The sequence below is a fragment of the Scyliorhinus torazame genome, chromosome 22 (genome assembly GCF_047496885.1).
Source record: "Scyliorhinus torazame isolate Kashiwa2021f chromosome 22, sScyTor2.1, whole genome shotgun sequence".
Classification (NCBI taxonomy): domain Eukaryota; kingdom Metazoa; phylum Chordata; class Chondrichthyes; order Carcharhiniformes; family Scyliorhinidae; genus Scyliorhinus; species Scyliorhinus torazame.
The window spans coordinates 104,384,020-104,405,505 of record NC_092728.1 but is presented as its reverse complement, the minus strand read 5'-3'; the positions used below and the strand labels follow the sequence as shown (position 1 = coordinate 104,405,505).

General features: G+C 48.9%; 1 protein-coding gene across 1 annotated transcript in view; it reads left to right on the top strand.

The window, feature by feature from the left end:
* The window catches only part of LOC140398869 (laminin subunit gamma-3-like), a 181,101-nt gene that overhangs the window by 139,576 nt on the left and 20,039 nt on the right, over positions 1-21,486 (top strand). The window contains exons 17-21 of the mRNA XM_072487812.1: positions 917-1,002; positions 15,036-15,170; positions 16,884-17,031; positions 17,326-17,472; positions 18,269-18,371. Of these exons, the coding sequence (XP_072343913.1) occupies positions 917-1,002; positions 15,036-15,170; positions 16,884-17,031; positions 17,326-17,472; positions 18,269-18,371 (619 nt within the window). The remainder of the gene's footprint in view (positions 1-916; positions 1,003-15,035; positions 15,171-16,883; positions 17,032-17,325; positions 17,473-18,268; positions 18,372-21,486) is intronic.

Sequence of the window (21,486 nt, the reverse complement as noted above, 5' to 3'; positions counted from 1 at the left end):
CTCCCTCTCCCCCTGCCCCTCCCTCCCTCTCCCCCTGCCCCTCCCTCCCTCTCCCCCTGCCCCTCCCTCCCTCTCCCCCTGCCCCTCCCTCCCTCTCCCCCTTCCCACCCTCTCCCCCTGCCCCTCCCTCCCTCTCCCCCTGCCCCTCCCTCCCTCTCCCCCTGCCCCTCCCTCCCTCTCCCCCTGCCCCTCCCTCCCTCTCCCCCTGCCCCTCCCTCCCTCTCCCCCTGCCCCTCCCTCCCTCTCCCCTGCCCCTCCCTCCCTCTCCCCCTGCCCCTCCCTCCCTCTCCCCCTGCCCCTTCCTCCCTCTCCCCCTGCCCCTTCCTCCCTCTCCCCCTGCCCCTTCCTCCCTCTCCCCCTGCCCCTTCCTCCCTCTCCCCTGCCCCTCCCTCCCTCTCCCCCTGCCCCTTCCTCCCTCTCCCTCTCCACCTTCCCCCCTCTCCCCTTGCCCCTCCCTCCCTCTCCCCCTCCCTCCCTCCCTCCCCTCTCCTGTGTATCTGAAGACTCTGTAGCTCCCGTACTGCTGCCCTCACCAATGTGGGCGATGTCTCGTTGGCTCACTCACGTGATGTCACCTTTAAGAATTGGTGCGGCTGCACAAGAAATGGAAAGTTAGCGCACGGGAAGGAAGATTTAACGGGCAGAGTGGCCTTGAATCGATTTAAGAGAAGTGGCCCAGTGCAGAGATTCCTGAACCGAACGACCCGATTGGTCTGCTGTTTAATGTTTCAAAATAATAGAATAATAGAAATAATACCAGTCAAACTGGTAAATGTGTGTCTCCCTGGGCCTGTGTCTCGGAGGCTGTTACTGGGCGAGCGATGAATCTGCCTCTCCAGTTCTTCCCAGCAGTGTCTCTGGCACTGATAGGCAGATACGGTGTTAACTGTGTTGTGTCTGATATTTGTTTAAGCAGATACTACAGCTGCTCTATCGTTCTCCCACTGATGAATCCCGAAACTGGACACGGTCGGTTCGGGAGTCCCGCATTCTTGCAGAAAGGTAAATTCTGAGAAGTTTGGTTCGATCTGAGTTGCTGATCTCTCTTAACAACATGTTCGTGACACTCCGAAGTTCCGAGAAACAAAGGGACCTTTGCATGTTTGTCCAAAGATCTTTGAAGGCGGGAGGCAGGTTAATACGGTGGTGAGAAAGGAATATGGGACACTTGCCTTTATCAATCCAGGCATAGATTTCAAAAGCAGGGAGGTGATGCTGGAGTTGTATCGGACTTTGGTGAGGCCACAGCTGGAGTACTGTGTGCAATTCTGGTCACCACTGCGGTAGTCACCACTGATGTATATAATTAGGTGCTTGGTGGTAAGGCCCTGTACTACAGGCACGGGGGTAGTTCCCTGCCTGCTGGCTCCGCCCAGTAGGCAGAGTATGAATATGTGTGCTCCTCGTACAGCAGCCATTTCGCCAGCAGCTGTAGGAGGCCACACATGTCAGTGTAATAAAGCCTCGATTACTCTCTACTCTCGTCTCTGTGTAATTGATCATGCATCAACCACATTATGGGAAGGATGTGATTGCACTGGAGGGGGTGCAGAGGAGATTCACCAGGATGTTGCCTGGGATGGAACATTTCAGTTATGAAGAGGGGTTGGATAGGCTGGGGTTGTTTTCGCTGGAGCAGAGAAGACTGAGGGGCGACCTGATCGAGGTGGACAAGATTGAGGGGCAATGTGATAAAGCCAGGGGAGTCCAACGAGCTTCTTAAAAGTCCTTTGTTTCAGCAACAGCATCATACATACACAGGGCCCGGTTCCCTTTCACCGGGTCCTCATTCCTTTTTAGCTGGCTCTACAGCTGCCTGCCTTTTATGCTGGGTTAACTCAGTCCAATTGAACACGGGGAACAATCATCCCCAAGTGGATGAGTCCTGTGCAGGTTAGGACAGGCAAGGACAGGGTGGATAGGGAGCAGCTCTTCCCCTTAGTTGAAGGGTCAGTTAGGAGGGGGACACAAGTTCAAGGTGAGGGACTGGAGGTTTAGGGGGGATTTGAGGAAAGACGCTTTTACCCGGAGGTTGGTGACAGTCTGGAGCGCACTGCCTGGGAGGGTGGTAGGTTGCCTCACATCTATGACGGTTGGTTTAGCTCAGTGGGCTAGACAGCTGGTTTGTGATGGAGAACAAGGCCAGCAGCGCGGGTTCAATTCCCGTACCAGCTGAGAATTCTGAAGTCTCCCTCCGTGTACCCGAACAGGTGCCGGAATGTGGCGACGAGGGGCTTTTCACAGTAACTTCATTGCAGTGTAAGCCTACTCGTGACAATAATAAAGATTACTATTATTAAAAAGTAGCTGGATGAGCACTTGGCAGGTCTTAACATACAAGGCTACGGGGCCAAGTGCTGGCGAATGGGGTTAGGAAGGCAGGTCAGGTGTCAGTGCAGGCTCGATGGGTACTCGTCTGGGCGTGCTTCCCAGAAGGTGTCACCAGGAACTCCTCCCTCCCTTCAATGTCCATTCCTGAGCTCCGGGCACTGAGGCCTATTTCTGGAAGGAAATTGAGACGACAACATGGGAATTCCAAAGCAGTGCTTGGGGTGCCACTAAGTGGCCAGCACTGGAATTACAGGCATGATTACTTACGGCCACAGTCACACTGGAAAGGCGGCAATCGAGCCTGGTATACTGTGGGGGATGAACATAGAACATACAGTGCAGAAGGAGGCCATTCAGCCCATCGAGTCTGCACCGACCCACTTAAGCCCTCACTTTCACCCTATCCCCGTAACCCAATAACCCCTCCTAACCTTTTTGGTCACTAAGGAACAATTCGGCACGGCCAATCCGCCTACCCTGCACGTCTTTGGACTGTGGGAGGAAACCGGAGCACCCGGAGGAAACCCACGCAGACACGGGGAGAACGTGCAGACTCCGCACAGATAGTGACCCAAGCTGGAATCGAACCTGGGACCCTGGCGCTGTGAAGCCACAGTGCTAGCCACTGTGCTACCGTGCTGCCCAGATGTACACAACCCAAGCATCACTGCGTAGAAGATTAGGGTGGGGTTAGATTGGGGTTCTCCCCTAAGCCCTGGCTAATAGTTACTCTCAATAAACATTAAAACAGATTACCTAGTCATTATAAATAGCACTTGTGGGATCTTGCTGTGTGGAAATTGGCTGCTGAATTTCCTCCATTAAAACGGCAACCACACTTCAAATAATACTTCATTGGTTGAGGTAATGGTGGTAATTCCTTTTTAGCTGAGATCCAATTTTGGGGTATTTGAGGTGAGAATCTTAACAATTAAGACTTGAGTCTGGGGGGGGGAGCGGCATGTGGCGCAGTGGTTAGCACTGGAACTGCGCCGCTGAGGACCCGGGTTCGTTCCCGGCTCTGGTTCACTGTCCGAGTAGAGTTTGCACATTCTCCCCGTGTCTGCATGGGTTTCACCCCCACAACCCATAGATGTGCAGGGTTAGATGGATTAGCCACGCTAAATTGCCCCTTAAATTGGAAAAATAAATAATTGGGTACTCTAAAATTATTTAGAAAAAGACTTGAGCCTGACTCTTATCCGAAGGGACAGTTATTTATTTTAACATTGCAGGCTGTAATTGTAGGATCGACCCCTCCCTCTGCCCCCTCAGTCTCCCACCCATTGTCACCGTGCAGACAATCCCTGACCTGGGTTTACCACCCTGTGGTAGTATGTATTGGGGGTCATGTGGGACTGGAAGCCCTAATGTCATTGGCTGACAGATCCCGGGTCCTGGTTGGCCGTTGACCTCAAGCTCTGCCCTGAAGGCGGAGTATAAGAAGCCGGAGTCTTCCCCCGCAGGCCAGTTTACTATCGAGCTGCGGGGGAACAGACACGCTTAATAAAGCCTCATCGACTTCACTCTATTCGTCTCACGGAGTCTTTGTGCGCTACACACCCGTACTCCACGGAATGCAGTGGAACATTATTCCAGGTGATCTTGTGCCTGGGACAGTGTTTAATGTGCTCGAGTTGGCCTGTTTCTGACAATCTTGGAGTTCGATTTGCTGAAGAGATAAATTTTCACTGACATTAAACAGGGTCAGAGTGTTACTGGAAGGAGGTTTTTAGGGTAATTTCTGAAGTGGTGCATGTGAAACTGGACCCCGGGCCCCCGGGTGGCCATATTCGGGGTGTCGGACCAGCCGGGGTTGGAAACGGGGGCGGAGGCAGATATCGTAGCCTCTCCACCCAGTGCCCTGGCGTGGCGGGGGGACCTGTTGGAATTCTTGACTCTTGAGAAGGTTAAGTTTGAACTGAGGGGAAGGATGGAGGGGTTCTACAATTCATGGGCAATATTCATCACGCACTTTCAAGAAATGGTTAACATCAAACATTAGTTGGGGAGGTGGGTGGTGGGAGGGTTGGGGGGAGGGGGTGGGTGTGTGTTGATGGTGACTATGGGTGATTCCTGATTCCTTTTTGTCATTTGTTTATGTGAACATGCGGACTAATGTCTGGGGTTTGGTGGGAGGATGGGATCGTTGTTATTGATATGGGGATTGACATATTTGTTACTGATTATTGTTTGTTGTTGTTGTTGGGTGTAAATTTGGGAGAAAATGTGAAAAAGGAGGAGAATAAAAAATATTTAAAAAGAAAAAACAGGATCAGAGCGATCTCTGGACTAGTTTTGATCATCGAGAAGGGTGAAATGTTAAATTTTTCCGAGCAAGTTGTCCTGGTATATATTTTTTTGCCAGAAATCCCACGGCAACCGGGGGGGTGGGTCTATTCTGATGGATTACAGCTGTGTGCGAGGATCCGGAGAGGTCCGAGTCCCCTTCCCTGTTGGTGCCAACAGGAGACGATAGGAAGCTGGATGTAGTGACAGAGCTTCACCTAGTACAGCTTCTACCACCCTGGTCTTCCCATGGTCTTCCGATGATAATGGAGTTATTGTAGACCCAACAGTTATTGACTTACTCACAGCGATCAATTTCTATCAATGAGTCTCCAGCAGACCCAGAATGAAGTGAGCAAAACCCCCAGTGGGGGGAGTTCTGGAAACTATCCATAGTCATCGATTTGCCCAAGTCACGCTACACTTTGTTAACTCACATACTGCATCCCAAAATGCCGGTTCCTGAATGAATCGATACTAACTGCTCCCGCCATCTTCCAGGGAGATCAGTTCCACTGACTCACTGAAATATTGTTTCTTCCGATTGGTTTTGAATCTCCCCCCTCCACGCTCGGGCCGTGTGCTCTGGTCAAACAGCCGGTCACCTCGGTATTTTCCAATCCCTTTCGAACCCTAAACCAAACAACCAGATCACCTCACAACTTCCTCTAGTCCAATGAGACCATGTCTGTTATGTATTAAGTGATACATCCCTGAAGCGTCATGTGATCGGCAGTGACGTCAGCAGAGGGTTTGCGCTTGCGTCAGTTCTCCACCTGCGCGACATCTCCTAAATAAAGCTCTCAGGGTGTTTGTAAGAGACCCGAGTGCGGCACCTCCATACCGTTCCTCTTTGCGACACTTAGGGAATGTATCAAATGAGAAAACTGGCGATGAGGATTAAGGCAAGGAAAAAAACTGCTGAGGCACAAAACCGTTGACAAAAAGGTGGAGACGGCAACGAGAGGGGAGGAGAAGATTCTCGGACCAGGACCCCGATCGAAGGAAATGCCTCTGATGCAAAAGGTTTTTTTTAATTAAAATATTTTATTGAAAATTTTTGGTCAACCAACACAGTACATTGTGCATCCTTTACACAATATTATAACAACACAAATAACAATGACCTATTTTATAAACAGAAAATGAATAAATAATAAATAAAAAAAATGAAAACTAACCCTAATTGGCAACTGCCTTATCACAAGTAACACTCTCCAAAAATATAATTTAACAGTCCAATATATAATTATCTGGAAGCAACGACCTATACATATTATACCGTATATATTAACAACCCTGAGAGTCCTTCTGGTTCCTCCCCCCCCCCCGCCCCCGATCCTGGGCTGCTGCTGCTGCCTTCTTTTTTCCATTCCATCTATCTTTCTGCGAGGTATTCGACGAACGGTTGCCACCGCTTGGTGAACCCTTGAGCCGACCCCCTTAGGACGAACTTAATCCGCTCTAGCTTTATAAACCCTGCCATGTCATTTATCCAGGTCTCCACCCCCGGGGGCTTGGCTTCTTTCCACATTAGCAATATCCTGCGCCGGGATACTAGGGACGCAAAGGCCAAAACATCGGCCTCTCTCGCCTCCTGCACTCCCGGCTCTTGTGCAACCCCAAATATAGCCAACCCCCAGCTTGGTTCGACCCGGACCCCCACTACTTTTGAAAGCACCTTTGTCACCCCCATCCAAAACCCCTGTAGTGCCGGGCATGACCAAAACATATGGGTATGATTCGCTGGGCTTCTCGAGTACCTCGCACACCTATCCTCCACCCCAAAAAATTTACTGAGCCGTGCTCCAGTCATATGCGCCCTGTGTAATACCTTAAACTGAATCAGGCTTAGCCTGGCACATGAGGACGACGAGTTTACCCTGCTTAGGGCATCTGCCCACAGCCCCTCCTCGATCTCCTCCCCCAGCTCTTCTTCCCATTTCCCTTCTAGTTCATCTACCATAGTCTCCCCTTCGTCCCTCATTTCCCTATATATATCTGACACCTTACCATCCCCCACCCATGTCTTTGAGATCACTCTGTCCTGCACCTTTTGTGTCGGGAGCTGCGGGAATTCCCTCACCTGTTGCCTCGCAAAAGCCCTCAGTTGCATATACCTGAATGCATTCCCTTGGGGCAACCCATATTTCTCGGTCAGCGCTCTCAGACTCGCGAACTTCCCATCCACAAACAGATCTTTCAGTTGCGTTATTCCTGCTCTTTGCCACATTCCATATCCCCCATCCATTCCCCCCGGGGCAAACCTATGGTTGTTTCTTATCGGGGACCCCCCCCAGGGCTCCAGTCTTTCCCCTATGCCGTCTCCACTGTCCCCAAATCTTCAGTGTAGCCACCACCACCGGGCTTGTGGTGTAGTTCCTCGGTGAGAACGGCAATGGGGCTGTCACCATAGCCTGTAGGCTAGTCCCCCTACAGGACGCCCTCTCTAATCTCTTCCACGCCGATCCCTCCTCCTCTCCCATCCACTTACTCACCATTGAAATATTAGCGGCCCAATAATACTCACTTAGGCTCGATAGTGCCAGCCCCCCCCTATCCCTGCTACGCTGTAAGAATCCCTTCCTCACTCTCGGGGTCTTCCCGGCCCACACAAAACCCATGATGCTCTTTTCAATCCTTTTAAAAAAAGCCTTCGTGATCACCACCGGGAGGCACTGAAACACAAAGAGGAATCTCGGGAGGACCACCATCTTAACCGCCTGCACCCTCCCTGCCAGTGACAGGGATACCATATCCCATCTCTTGAAATCCTCCTCCATTTGTTCCACCAACCGCGTTAAATTTAACCTATGCAATTTGCCCCAATTCTTGGCTATCTGGATCCCCAGGTAACGAAAGACCCTTGTTATCTTCCTCAACGGTAGGTCTTCTATTTCTCTACTCTGCTCCCCTGGATGCACCACAAACAACTCACTTTTCCCCATGTTCAATTTATACCCTGAAAAATCCCCAAACTCCCCAAGTATCCACATTATTTCTGGCAGCCCCTCCGCCGGGTCTGCCACATATAGTAACAAATCGTCCGCATACAAAGATACCCGGTGTTCTTCTCCTCTAAGTACTCCCCTCCACTTCTTGGAACCCCTCAACGCTATCGCCAGGGGCTCAATCGCCAGTGCAAACAATAATGGGGACAGAGGGCATCCCTGCCTTGTCCCTCTATGGAGCCGAAAATATGCAGATCCCCGTCCATTCGTGACCACGCTCGCCATCGGGGCCCTATACAACAGCTGCACCCATCTAACATACCCCTCTCCAAAACCAAATCTCCTCAACACCTCCCACAAATAATCCCACTCCACTCTATCAAATGCTTTCTCGGCATCCATCGCCACTACTATCTCCGTTTCCCCCTCTGGTGGGGGCATCATCATTACCCCTAACAGCCTCCGTATATTCGTGTTCAGCTGTCTCCCCTTCACAAACCCAGTTTGGTCCTCGTGGACCACCCCCGGGACACATTCCTCTATTCTCATTGCCATTACCTTGGCCAGGATCTTGGCATCTACATTTAGGAGGGAAATAGGTCTATAGGACCCGCATTGTAGCGGGTCCTTTTCCTTCTTTAAGAGAAGCGATATCATTGCTTCAGACATAGTCGGGGGCAGTTGTCCCCTTTCCTTTGCCTCATTAAAGGTCCTCGTCAATACCGGGGCGAGCAAGTCCACATATTTTCTATAGAATTCGACTGGGAATCCATCCGGTCCCGGGGCCTTTCCCGCCTGCATGCTCCTAATTCCTTTCACCACTTCTTCTACCTCGATCTGTGCCCCCAGTCCCACCCTTTCCTGCTGTTCCACCTTGGGAAATTCCAGCCGATCCAAAAAGCCCATCATTCTCTCCCTCCCATCCGGGGGTTGAGCTTCATATAATTTTTTATAAAATGTCTTGAACACTCCATTCACTCTCTCCGCTCCCCGCTCCATCTCTCCTTCCTCATCCCTCACTCCCCCTATTTCACTCGCTGCTCCCCTTTTCCTCAATTGGTGTGCCAGCAGCCTGCTCGCCTTCTCCCCATATTCGTACTGTACACCCTGTGCCTTCCTCCATTGTGCCTCTGCAGTGCCCGTAGTCAGCAAGTCAAATTCTACATGTAGCCTTTGCCTTTCCCTGTACAGTCCCTCCTCCGGTGCTTCCGCATATTGTCTGTCCACCCTCAAAAGTTCTTGCAGCAACCGCTCCCGTTCCTTACTCTCCTGCTTCCCTTTATGTGCCCTTATTGATATCAGCTCCCCTCTAACCACTGCCTTCAGCACCTCCCAGACCACTCCCACCTGGACCTCCCCATTATCATTGAGTTCCAAGTACTTTTCAATGCACCCCCTCACCCTTAGATACACCCCCTCATCTGCCATTAGTCCCATGTCCATTCTCCAGGGTGGGCGCCTTCCTGTTTCCTCCCCTATCTCCAAGTCCACCCAGTGTGGAGCGTGATCCGAAATGGCTATAGCCGTATACTCCGTTCCCCTCACCTTCGGGATCAACGCCCTTCCCAGCACAAAAAAGTCTATTCGCGAGTAGACTTTATGGAGATGCAAAAGGTTTTTTAATAAAAGAAGCACAATCGAGATTAACAGAAGAACAACAGTTTACAGAAGGCTTGGAGCAGAGTGGCGCGGCGGAAGCGTGCTGGGCCCATAACCCAGAGGTCGATGGATCGAAACCATTCTGCGCTATTTAAAGTCTCACTCACACCAAAGATGAACATTCGGCTGCTAAAGAAGACTTGTTGTCGTGGTGAGTGGGAAGTCTCGAGGCAGCAGGGGCCACACGCGACCAAGTGAAATGGGCAGCGGGAACGGGGATTCAAACGTCTTTCCGATTCTGTGCAAGCTACTACCCGAATAAAACAAAACCCACCGTCCAGGCAAAATAAAAATGTTATTTTGCATTGTAGGGCAGGAGACCTCTTGTTTTACAGATTAAAAAGAAACTGGAGGGAGGAATGTTGAAAGAAGTTTAGACTCTGGGAGCCGGTACACAAAATGGCGGGAAAAGGTGGTGCCATGGATACATTTGATGAAGACGTTGAGACTGGGTTATCATATGAAGAGAGGTTTCAACTTTAATTCAAACACCAGAGGACCTAAAGGTTGCAACATCTCCCAGTCCCATACTTGAAAAACCTAATCCATCCAGTGAAGCCAGAAGTTAAAATCTACAACGAATTGGTGAAAATGCTAGAAGGGCATTTCTCACCACAACCACTTTTAATTACAGAAAGGTTTCGGTTCCACTGCCACGGTCAAGAAGGAGGTGAAAGGGCAGCACGGTGGCGCTGTGGTTAGCACTGCTGCCTCACGGCGCCGAGGTCCCAGGTTCGATTCCGGCTCTGGGTCACTGTCCGTGTGGAGTTTGCACATTCTCCACGTGTCTGCGTGGGTTTCGCCCCCACAACCCAAAGATGTGCAGGGTAGGTGGATTGGACATGTTAAAATTGCCCCTTAATTTGGAAAAAAAGAATTGGGTACTCTAAATCTATTTAAAAAAGAGAAGGAGGTGAAAGCATCTTACAACTTGTGGCGACTTTAAGAAGGTTGGCAAAATACTGTGAGTTTAGTGCAACACTTGACGACACTCTTCATGATAGGCTGGTATGTGGACTCTGCAACGAAGCTATTCGGAGGAAGCTGCTTACTGGAAGCGACTTAACTCTCAAATTAGCTGGAGATGTTACCACGTCGATGGAGCTAGCAGCAAAAGAGGCTTGGCAGGTAGGAGCTGGAGCGAAGATCCACAAGATGAAGGCCACTAAAAACAAGTCGGCAAGGGTACAGCCATCTCATCAATGTGCACAAGCTGGACATCCAGGAATGCTGGAGTAGAGAAAATATGTGCAGGAACTGTGGCAAAAAGAGCCAAAGCATGCTGGGTATGGTAAACATCACCAACACCCAGATGTGCAAGAAAAAGATGACAGGTGCAATTTAATGGCAATGATACAGAGTCCCACGTTGAGCGCATTTAGCCGGGTGCTTCCTGGGACCCTGCTTCATTTCGGGGCCTCCGCAGGGACTGTCCCACCGAGGCCGCACTTAGTCTCATTTCCTGCAAGGTCTGCTCGCCAGTGCGGGAAGAGAACAGGGAGCGATTTTTAAATGGCTCGTGGGGCTAACTACTCACTTGAATATGCAAATCTAATGTACGGGATCCAGATCGCGTCATCTCCCGACATCCTGTTAGACCTCTCGAGGCGTGACGAGCCAGTTAAATCTAGCAAGTGGCCGCTTGCAAGGTATACCGGCCGCCCTCGCGTCCCGAGTCAGGCGGGGCCATTAAATCACGTCCAACTTCGAAACCTTCTAGTAGAGATTACAAAATAACAGCCGAAGTTCAAGACCCGTCAGCAGGCGATACTCCCGAACAACCTCAAGAGCTGGGACTGGGTGTTTTGTCAGCACAGGGCAATCAATAACGTCTCCGAATATCTCCAAAACCTGATGGTAACCAAATCAGAATGGAAGTGGATACGGGGGCAGCTGGAGCACTGATACCTGAGACAATTTATAATCAGAAGTTAAGGCATCTGCCCTCATTGTACCTCTGAGAGGATATATTATGGTCAAAGTAGAAGTTAATGGACAAACGGTGGAGTTGCCTCTGTTTTTGAAAACGCACCGCTATTCTTAGAATTCCCCCATACCAAAAAGGGCCGACATTCTAAATGGTGATCAGGGATTCTCACTCCCTGACTCCGATGCAGGCTTCAGTGGGTGCTATTCAGGTCAAACTATGTTTTCAAGTTATCCCCCGGTATAACCCATACCTTCACCGAAGATTTCATCTACTTACCACTTAGTAAGTAAAGTAGACTTTGGAATAACCACTATTTCTGGTTAAATTAAGTTATTTTATTATATTTTTTCTTTTAAAAGCTGCAAATACTTTCTTTACAGAAAGGAAAAAGATCTTGCTTCTGGATCCTTCTGGTTGGTTGAAGGGACCTTCAGGCCCACCTTGACAATCAATCTTTTTGAAATCTGGTCTTCTTTAGATGTATTAGCTGTTTTAGCTCGGCTGCTTTGCATTGTCTCTTTCCCATGGCCGAGCTGACTGTAATCTGACTCTGCTTCTCCCCTCTCTCTCTCTCTCTCTCTCTGAGTTCTGCTTCTGTTTCTGGTTCTGGCTGCTATCCCCTTTCTTCGGGTTTATATATTTTTCTAACAGTTATCTAGTTTTTAATGACTTTATTGAAAGTAACTTTTTTCACTTTCATTGTAAAAAGTATCTTTGATCTAAACCTTCTTATCCAACTAAGTATTCATTTTGACATAACCTCATCTCATAGATCTGATTACAGTGTTTCCTTTGTGATGTTCAAAATGCTTTGGTTTCAATAGAGGTGTGAATTTTGGTTTGGTTCCTGTCATTTCTGTAGTTTCATTTTCCAATTGTGTCCTCAGCTCATAATTTTGACTTTGATTTTGGCTTTGAATTATGTTTCTCATAGACTGATAGTCTCCAGTTTTCTTTCATTTACCTGGTATTCGCAAATTTTCACACCTCAAATTCTCACCAAATTCAACTGACCCTCATCCATGCTTTCCCAGATGCTTACTAAGATAGTTACTTTCAATGAAGGTGTGGGCCATTGTTTTTACCTTCATTCAAAATCCTGTTTATCTTGTTTTCTAAGCCTGCTTGACCAAGGCTATCTGCATTTTACAATCTTGCTCTTTGCACCTGCTGTTAACCCTTTGTGGGATCTTTCCCTGTATCCTCTCATGTTTCTCTCAGACCAGATATTGCCAGACTTCCATGTTTCAAATGACACATCTTTCCATATTTTCAATAACACCTCTCAACATCGTCCACAGAAACCTTCCTGCTTTATTAGGTGGAGCATGATTGGTTAAAATCAAACTCAACTGGGGAGGGGTGAACCACTGGTTGACTCAAAGACTGACCTACAACAACTTCTGGAAAAGTATAAAAACGTGTTTGAAGATTTATTGGGCTCAATGACTAACAGGGGTTGAGGTCCAACTCAAAATTAAGCCAAACAGTACACCAAAATGTCTCAAAGCGAGAATCGTACCATACACCATCAGGCCAAAAGTCAAAGAAAAATTAGAAAGATGAGTCCAAAGAGGAGTCTTTGAACCTGTTACTACAAGTGATTGGGCGACAACAATAGTTCCTGTGTTAAAACATGATGGCTCAGTAAGGATATTTGGAGAGTTTAAGACAATTATACACCTGGTATCGTTTGCAGATCGCTATCCACTGCTGCTAATTAAAGACGTGTTTGTTGGAACTTCTAATAGGTCAGAAATTTGGGAAGATATTACCGGTGTATTTACAAATGGGGCTGCCAAATCTCAGCTGCTAATCACTAACGTGACGGACAGAGGTTTGTTTCATTACAGGAAACTCCCATTTGGGATAATATCAGCTCCTGCTCTTTTTCGGAGGTCCATGGATCAAACTCTGAGTGGGATAAATGGGATGCAATGTTATTTAGATGACATCCTCATCATCGGCTCAAGTGAACAAGGGCATTCAAACAACTTGGAGGTTACACTGAAAAGTCCACAAATCCATAACCTCTGAGTTAAAAAGTGTGACTTTTTCAGGACATCTTTGGGTCACATCATCTCTAAAGGTGGCTTCCATAAGGAGTTGAAAATGATGACAGACGTCTTAGAAGCATCACGTCCTCAGAATGTGACACAGCGAGGTCGTTTCTAGGATTAATAAATCATTACGGTTAACAACATGATTGAACCTTTATACACATTGTTATGTGCCAAACAGATGTGGCACTGGACAGAAGAATGGGAAAGTGCAAATAAAGAGGTAAAAGAAAGTTTAAAGAAATGAGAGCTATTGGATCACTTCAATCCCAAGCTGAAGTTACAACTTGCTTGCGATGCATCGCCCTATGGGGTTGGTGCAGTTGTCTCGCACATTAAAAGCCTTCAGGAGAGGAACGGCCAATAGCATTTGCTTCACTCGCCCTTACTGGCTGAGAAATGGATTACGCCCAGCTGGACAAAGAGGCGTTGAGCATCGTTTTCGGGGTAAGAAGGTTTAATGACTACCTTTGGGGATGTCATTTTGCTGTGTTCACTGATCATCGACCCTTGACCATATTCTTTGGGCCGCATTCAGGCCTTCCTTCTTTAGCAGCTAGCCGGTTGCAGAGATGGTCTTTGATATTATCGGCGCACACGCACAATATTTGATATTGTAAATCGGAGCAACATGCAAATGCTGATGATTTGTCCTGACTGCTGTTACAAATTGAGCAAGAACCTGAAGAAAATGTTGTCAATATTCTGTAATTTCTCACTCGTCGATAATGTACCTGTTACTTCATCTCAAGTACAGAGAAACACAAGAACCGACCCAGTGATAGGAAAGGTGATGGATATGGTACAAATTGGAACAATGTCAGATGTACGTCACATAAATCCAGACTTCAAGCCCTACATCACGAGAAGACTTGAGTTGACAGTCCAAAGAGGTATTTTATTATGGGGAATCAGAGTGATTAATGCTCTGTGCTTGCATAATAAAGTCCTTGACTAACTGCATGAGGGACATCCTGGTGTGGTCAGGATAAAGGAACCAACACGCAGTTATTTTTAATGGCCAGGATTAAATGCTCAAATCAAAGAGAAAGTGGGGCAATGTCAGTCCTGTGCAAACTTAGGAAACACTCCACCACTGCGACCCTTACATCTGTGGGAATGGCCGACACAGCCATGACTGCTCGGTAGCACAGGGGTAGCACTATCACTTCACAGTGACAGGGTCCCAGGTTCGATTCCCGGCTTGGATCACTGTCTGTGTGGAGTCTGCATGTTCTCCCCATGTCTGCGTGGGTTTGCGCCTGTTTCTTTGGACATCTTTGGACTGTGGGAGGAAACCGGAGCACCCGGAGGAAACCCACGCAGCCGCAGGGAGAACATGCAGACTCCGCACAGACAGTGACCCAAGCCAAGAATCGAACCTGGGACCCTGGAGCTGTGAAGCAATTGTGCTAACCACTGTGCTAACGTGCTGCTCATGGTAGCATAGTGGTTTGGACATTCTGAATTCTCCCTCCGTGTACCCGAACAGGCGCCGCGATGTGGCGCCTAGGGGCTTTTCACAGTAACTTCATTGCAGTGTTAAGCCTACTTGTGACAATAAAGATTATTACATTTCCAGCATTTTCTCTTTTTATTTCAGATTTCCAGCACCTGCAGTATTTTGCTTCTCTATTAGCTCTCTCCTTAACCTTCTCGGCTCCAAGTGGAGAAATTCCAGCTTCTCCACACAACTCAAGTTAAATGCAACCCAAAACCTGATGTGTTTGATTCACTGCTGACCTTCTGCCCTGTGTTGGCCCTCCACCCCCTCTCCTCCCCCTCTTCCCTCTCTCTCTTTCTCTCGTTGTACAGTCAGACCAGAATCGCGATGGAGATCGAGTCAATCGTGAGAGAAGCCCTGGCCACGTCAAACCGGAGCTACGCCATCCTGTCGGGCATCATCGAGGACAACTCCATAGCTGGTGACATCACGGAGGCCGAGGATCGGTGAGTGAGCACCCACCCAAGACCCTACCCCTGCAGGGGTACTAACCGCCAAAATGGGCACCTTTTGCCAACAGTGGCACCGGGGGGGGGTGACCCAGAGACGAAGGGCCTGGGTTTTAAAGAGCATGTTGGGGGATTTGGGGGGGGAAGGCGGGGGGAGGCGGAGGAAATATCAGATTTGGCGCCCAGGCAATTGAGGTCACGGGCCCCAATGATAGAATGTTGTAAATCAGCGGAGGGTTTTACAAAAAGCCAAAAAGTGAGAGAAGTTAGAGGAATGGAAGGACCTCCGGGGATTACAGGAGTGATCTACTCCTTCAGAGCTCTGACATAATTTAATTATTAAGGGGTGGCACAGTGGTTAGCACTGCTGCTTCACGACACCGGGGACCCGGGTTCCATCCCGGCCCCGGGTCACTGTCCGTGTGGGGTTTGCACATTCTCCCCGCGTCCGCGTGAGTTTCACCCCCCACAGCCTAAAAAGATGTGCCGGGTCGGTGGATTGGCCACGCTAAATTGCCCCTTAATTGGGAAAAAAGAATTAGGTACTCTAAATTTATTTTAGAAAAAAGAAATTTGAAACAAATTCCACTGAAGGGGCAATTTAGCGTGGCCAATCCACCTACATTGCACATCTTTTTTGGGTTGTGGGAGTGAGACCCACGCAGACACGGGGAAGGGCATTGACATAATTAAAAGGTTCTCATTCTCCACCTGAGAATCAACAGCGATTAGATTTGGCTGCAGCTGTCACGGATATAGATCATAGAATCGCTACAGTGCAGAAGGAGGCAATTCGGCCCATCGAGTCTGCACCACCCCTCTGAAAGACCGCTCTACCTAGGCCCACTCCCCCCACCCTATCCCCGTAACCCCATAACCCCCACCTAACCACATCTTTTGGAAACTAAGGGGCAATTTATCACGGCCAGTCCACCTAACCTGCACGTCCTTTGGACTGTGGGAGGAAACCGGAGCACCCGGAGGAAACCCACGCAGACACGGGGAGGACGTGCACACTCCACGCGTCACCGTGACGTCAGGTCCCCAAATCCGAAACACAATTAGCTAAAAGCCGCTGCTAACTGAACACAAATCCACTCTTGGAGCCCCAGCCGCACAGACAAATCGAGTCACTCTCCAAACAGGTTCCTGACAAAATAACAGTGACTCCTCTTGAAAGGTAACACAGCCTGTAACGCGCTTTGGGATGTTTGCGAGAATTCCGTGAGGACATGTAATAAATGGAAATCACTCTGTTCCCTGGAAGGGGCGTGGGGGGGGGGGGGGTCAGTCATGTTTTATTTTTAAATTTAGAGAACCCAATTAGTTTTTTCCAATTAAGGGGCAATTTAGCGTGGCCAATCCACCTAACCTGCACAAATTTGGGTTGTGGGGGTGAGACCCACACAGACACGGGGAGAATGTGCAAACTCCACACGGACAGTGACCCAGAGCCAGGATCGAACCTGGGACCTCGGCGCCGTGAAGCAGCAGAGCTAACCACTGTGAATTATCAGGATATTATCACATTTCTGTTAGTGGGAGCTTGCTGTGTGTATATTGGTTACTGTGTTTCCTCCATTACAACAGTGACTACACGTGTAAAAATACTCGATTGGTTGGAAAGAGCTTTTCCTGAGGCGGTGAGAGGCGCTATAGAAATGCAGGTTCCATTTTTCCTGGTGGGTCTCTTTCTCTTGTCTCTTACAGACTGCAGACGTTGCAAAGTAAAATGGAGGAGCTGACGGAGGAGGTGGAGGTGGTGCTGAGGGAAGTGAAGAGGCTGTACGCCTCCACTCAGAAAGCTCAAAGGGCCAGTCACCCTCTGCTTCAAAACCACACGGAACTGGAGCCTGAGGTTCGTGCGCCGTCCCTCCCGTTGGCAGGCCTCCCATGGCGATACTCGCGTCTCCCCTCTTTAGGATCGGCCTCTTTGAACAGGTGTTTGGTCGCTTACCCTGAAGTCTATTTATTTGGAGTCAATGTCAAGTCTTGTCCAACCCACGCACCTGTGAAGAACCTTTGCTTAAAAGGTGCTATCTAAATGCAAATTGTTGTTGTTGCGCCGATGCCCTGCGCGTTCATTGGCCCTCAGACCCCGGAATTGGCCAATAGGATTCCTCTGATTGTCTTCTCTTTGACTCTCTGCCAGGGCTGGGACAATTTCACCACAGAACTTAAGGGTTTGGAGAGTGCTCTTCAGACCAAAGAAGAGCAAATCGAGAAGCTTCTGCTGGAGTTGGAGCCTCGGGTGAAGGCCTTGAGCATGGGAGTGGAAACCAAGGAGTTGTATAGCGAGGTGAGGAGCAGGGGCTGTGTTCTGCTATATATCTGGGTTATTGTAGATGTGTGCAATGTCGCTTTAAGAAGGGAGTCACATGACCCGCGTGATGCCACCTTCGCGGGCTTTTGCCCTTGTCTAGTACCAACCTTTGTACGGTGAAGACCCATTGAAGAAACCGCTGTTGATCTTGCATTCGAGCTGGTGCATCAGCAATCAGTTCGTTTTGCACCGTTCCTCCAAAAGTACAACAGATTCCTCGGCTTGTGATAAATCCCACTCCTGCCCAACATTACAACTGTGAGGGAATTTGATTGTAAACGCTTGGGATGTTCAGAGGCTGTAATAGCTGCAGGAGTGGGCCTAGCTGGGGTGCCCTTTCGCAGACTTGATGGGCCAAATGGCCTCCTTCTGCACTCTAGGGATTCCTTGATTCTATGGAATTTGCAGAATCGTTGCAGTGCTAGAAGGAGGCCATTCGGTCTATCAAGTCTGCACTGGCTCTCTGAAAGAGCATTCAACCTAGTCCCCCACCCCTGCCTCGCCCCCGTAACCTTGCACATTCTTCCTTTTCAAATAGCAATCCAAATCCCTTTCGAATACCCCGATCAAACCTGGGTCACTGAGTGTATTCAAGGTTGCGATAGGTAGAATTTTTATTGACAAGGGGGTCCAGGGTTATTGGAGACGGCAGGAAAGTGGAGTTAAGACCACAATCAGCTCGGCCATGATCTCATTGAATGGTGGAGCAGGCTCGATGGGCCTGCTTGTGTTCCTATTTCTTACTACCGTCTGACCCTTCTCCTTTTATTAGCTCCTGAATCGTGTTAAATTTGCCCAGGCCACAGCGAGTGCATCAATCCAACAGGCCAAACGCATGAAGGCAGAAGGAAGGTCCTTGCTGAAAACGTTGGAAGGTATAGTCCGATGTTGCTGCTGCCCCCTCCCACTTGAGAAATTGTCCAATTAGACCCACGCGGACACAGGGAGCAGATCGGAGAGTGAATTCACTTTCCAACTGGAAGGTGGGACACCGTCGGGCGGGGGGGGGGGGGGGGGGGGGGGGGGGGGGGGCTATGACAGGTGAGGACCTTGAGAGGATTGTTATCACTAAGGAGGTAGTGATGGGCAAGCTAATGGGGCTAAAGGTAGACAAGTCTCCTGGACCTGATGGAATGCATCCCAGAGTGCTAAAAGAGATGGCTAGGGAAATTGCAAATGCACTAGTGATAATTTACCAAAATTCACTAGACTCTGGAGTGGTTCCGGCAGATTGCAAATTAGCAAACGTGACACCACTGTTTAAAAAAGGAGGTAGGCAGAAAGCAGGTAATTATAGGCCAGTGAGCTTAACTTTGGTAGTAGGGAAGATGCTGGAATCTATTATCAAGGAAGAAATAGCGAGGCACCTGGATGGAAATTGTCCCATTGGGCAGACGCAGCATGGGTTCATAAAGGGCAGGTCGTGCCTAACTAATTTAGTGGAATTTTTTGAGGACATTACCAGTGCGGTAGATAACAGGGAGCCAATGGATGTGGTATATCTGGATTTCCAGAAAGCCTTTGACAAGGTGCCACACAAAAGGTTGCTGCATAAGATAAAGATGCATGGCATTAAGGGGAAAGTAGTAGCATGGATAGAGGATTGGTTAATTAATAGAAAGCAAAGAGTGGGGATTAATGGGTGTTTCTCAGGTTGGCAATCAGTAGCTAGTGGTGTCCCTCAGGGATCAGTGTTGGGCCCACAATTGTTCACAATTTACACAGATGATTTGGAGTTGGGGACCAAGGGCAATGTGTCCAAGTTTGCTGCCGACACTAAGATGAGTGGTAAAGCAAAAAGTGTAGAGGATACCGGAAGTCTGCAGAGGGATTTGGATAGGTTAAGTGAATGGGCTAGGGTCTGGGCAGATGGAATACAATGTTGACAAATGTGAGGTTATCCATTTTGGTAGGAATAACAGCAAAAGGGATTATTATTTAAATGATAAAATATTAAAACATGCTGCTGTGCAGAGAGACCTGGGTGTGCTCGTGCATGAGTCGCAAAAAGTTGGTTTACAGGCGCAACAGGTGATTAAGAAGGCAAATGGAATTTTGTCCTTCATTGCTAGAGGGATGGAGTTTAAGACTAGGGAGGTTATGCTGCAATGTATAAGGTGTTAGTGAGGCTACACCTGGAGTATTGTGTTCAGTTTTGGTCTCCTTACTTGAGAAAGGACGTACTGGCACTGGAGGGTGTGCAGAGGAGATTCACTAGGTTAATCCCAGAGCTGAAGGGGTTGGATTACGAGGAGAGGTTGAGCAGACTGGGACTGAACTCGTTGGAATTTAGAAGTATGAGGGGGGATCTTGTAGAAACATATAAAATTATGAAGGGAATAGATAGGATAGATGCGGGCAGGTTGTTTCCACTGGCGGGTGAAAGCAGAACTAGGGGGCATAGCCTCAAAATAAGGGGAAGTAGATTTAGGACTGAGTTTAGGAGGAACTTCTTCACCCAAAGTGTTGTGAATCTATGGAATTCCTTGCCCAGTGAAGCAGTAGAGGCTCCTTCATTAAATGTTTTTAAGATAAAGATGGATAGTTTTTTGAAGAATAAAGGGATTAAGGGTTATGGTGTTCGGGCCGGAAAGTGGAGCTGAGTCCACAAAAGATCAGCCATGATCTCATTGAATGGCGGAGCAGGCTCAAGGGGCCAGATGGCCTACTCCTGCTCCTAGTTCTTATGTTCTTATGTTGAGTGACCAATGGCAGGGGTGTTGAGAAGCGGAGGGGGGTGGCGGGCGAAGACAGTGCATGTGATGTCCCCGTGAGGAATGGGCCACGATTGAACCCGATCACTGTGTGAGGTTCGGTGTCTCGTGACATTAGGCGGGAAAACCGGGCAGAGGCTGGGGTTAGGCTGGCAGCTCGAGAGGGTTGAAATGCCGGGTTTATTCAGGCATTGTCATTCGGCTTCAGCTTAAGCTGTGTGGGGGGAGTTTCCATCTAGCCCCCCCCCCCCCCCCCCCCCCCCCCCACCCCCACCCCGGCACAGACTTTAAACACTCGAGGTGGTTTCTCCAAAGACAAAATGGCAGCAGCGGACGGCCTGAGGAACCATTTTGTCTCAGGTTTTAGCCCATCACGGGGGGGGGGGGGGTATGAGCACCAAGTACGTGTGAATTCAACGCCTTAATGTTCCCCCTCACACACTGCTTTGTCGTGACTTGTCTCCTCTCTGACTTGGATCACAGAGAAGCTGGAGGAGGCCACTCAGCCCCTTGATACTGTTCGGTCGTTCAGCAAGAGTGAGACTGAACTGCATCTTACCTCTTCCTCTCTGTCTTGGTTCTGAAGGCAGGGGAGGCGGTGGGATTGTCACTGGACGAGTAACCCAGTAATGCTCTGGGGACCTCAGTTCAAATCCCGCCATGGCAGATGGTGAAATTTGAATCCAATAAAAATCTGGAATTAAGTCTAGCGGTGACCTTGAAACCATAGCCAATTGTCGGAAAACCGCATCTGGTTCACTAATGTCCCTTAGGGAAGGTATTCTGTCATCCTTACCTGGCCTGGGATACATGTGCTTGTGTGGTTAACTCTTAAATGTCCTCAGGGATGTTCAGCCTATGAACATATTAAAAAACAACCTTAATTCCCTTACGGTTTGTGTGAAAGAATGTGTCCTGACATCATCCCTGGACAACCTTGTTCTAATTTGAATGTTCAGGTCCTGCCCCCTTGTCCTGGACTCTACCCGCCAGAGAAACCAGTTTCTCGATTGACCCTGTCGAATTCTATAATCATCTTAAACATCTCGATTAGGTCACCCCCTCAATCTTTCTGTACTCGATGGAACACAAGCCTATTCCTTTTAACCTGTCCTCCGAATGTAACTGCGGGCGGCACGACCGCACAGTGGTTAGCACAGTTGCTTCACAGCGCCAGGGTCCCAGGTTCGATTCCCGGCTTGGGTCACTGTCTGTGCGGAGTCTGCACGTTCTCCCCGTGTCTGCGTGGGTTTCCTCCGGGTGCTGCGGTTTCCTC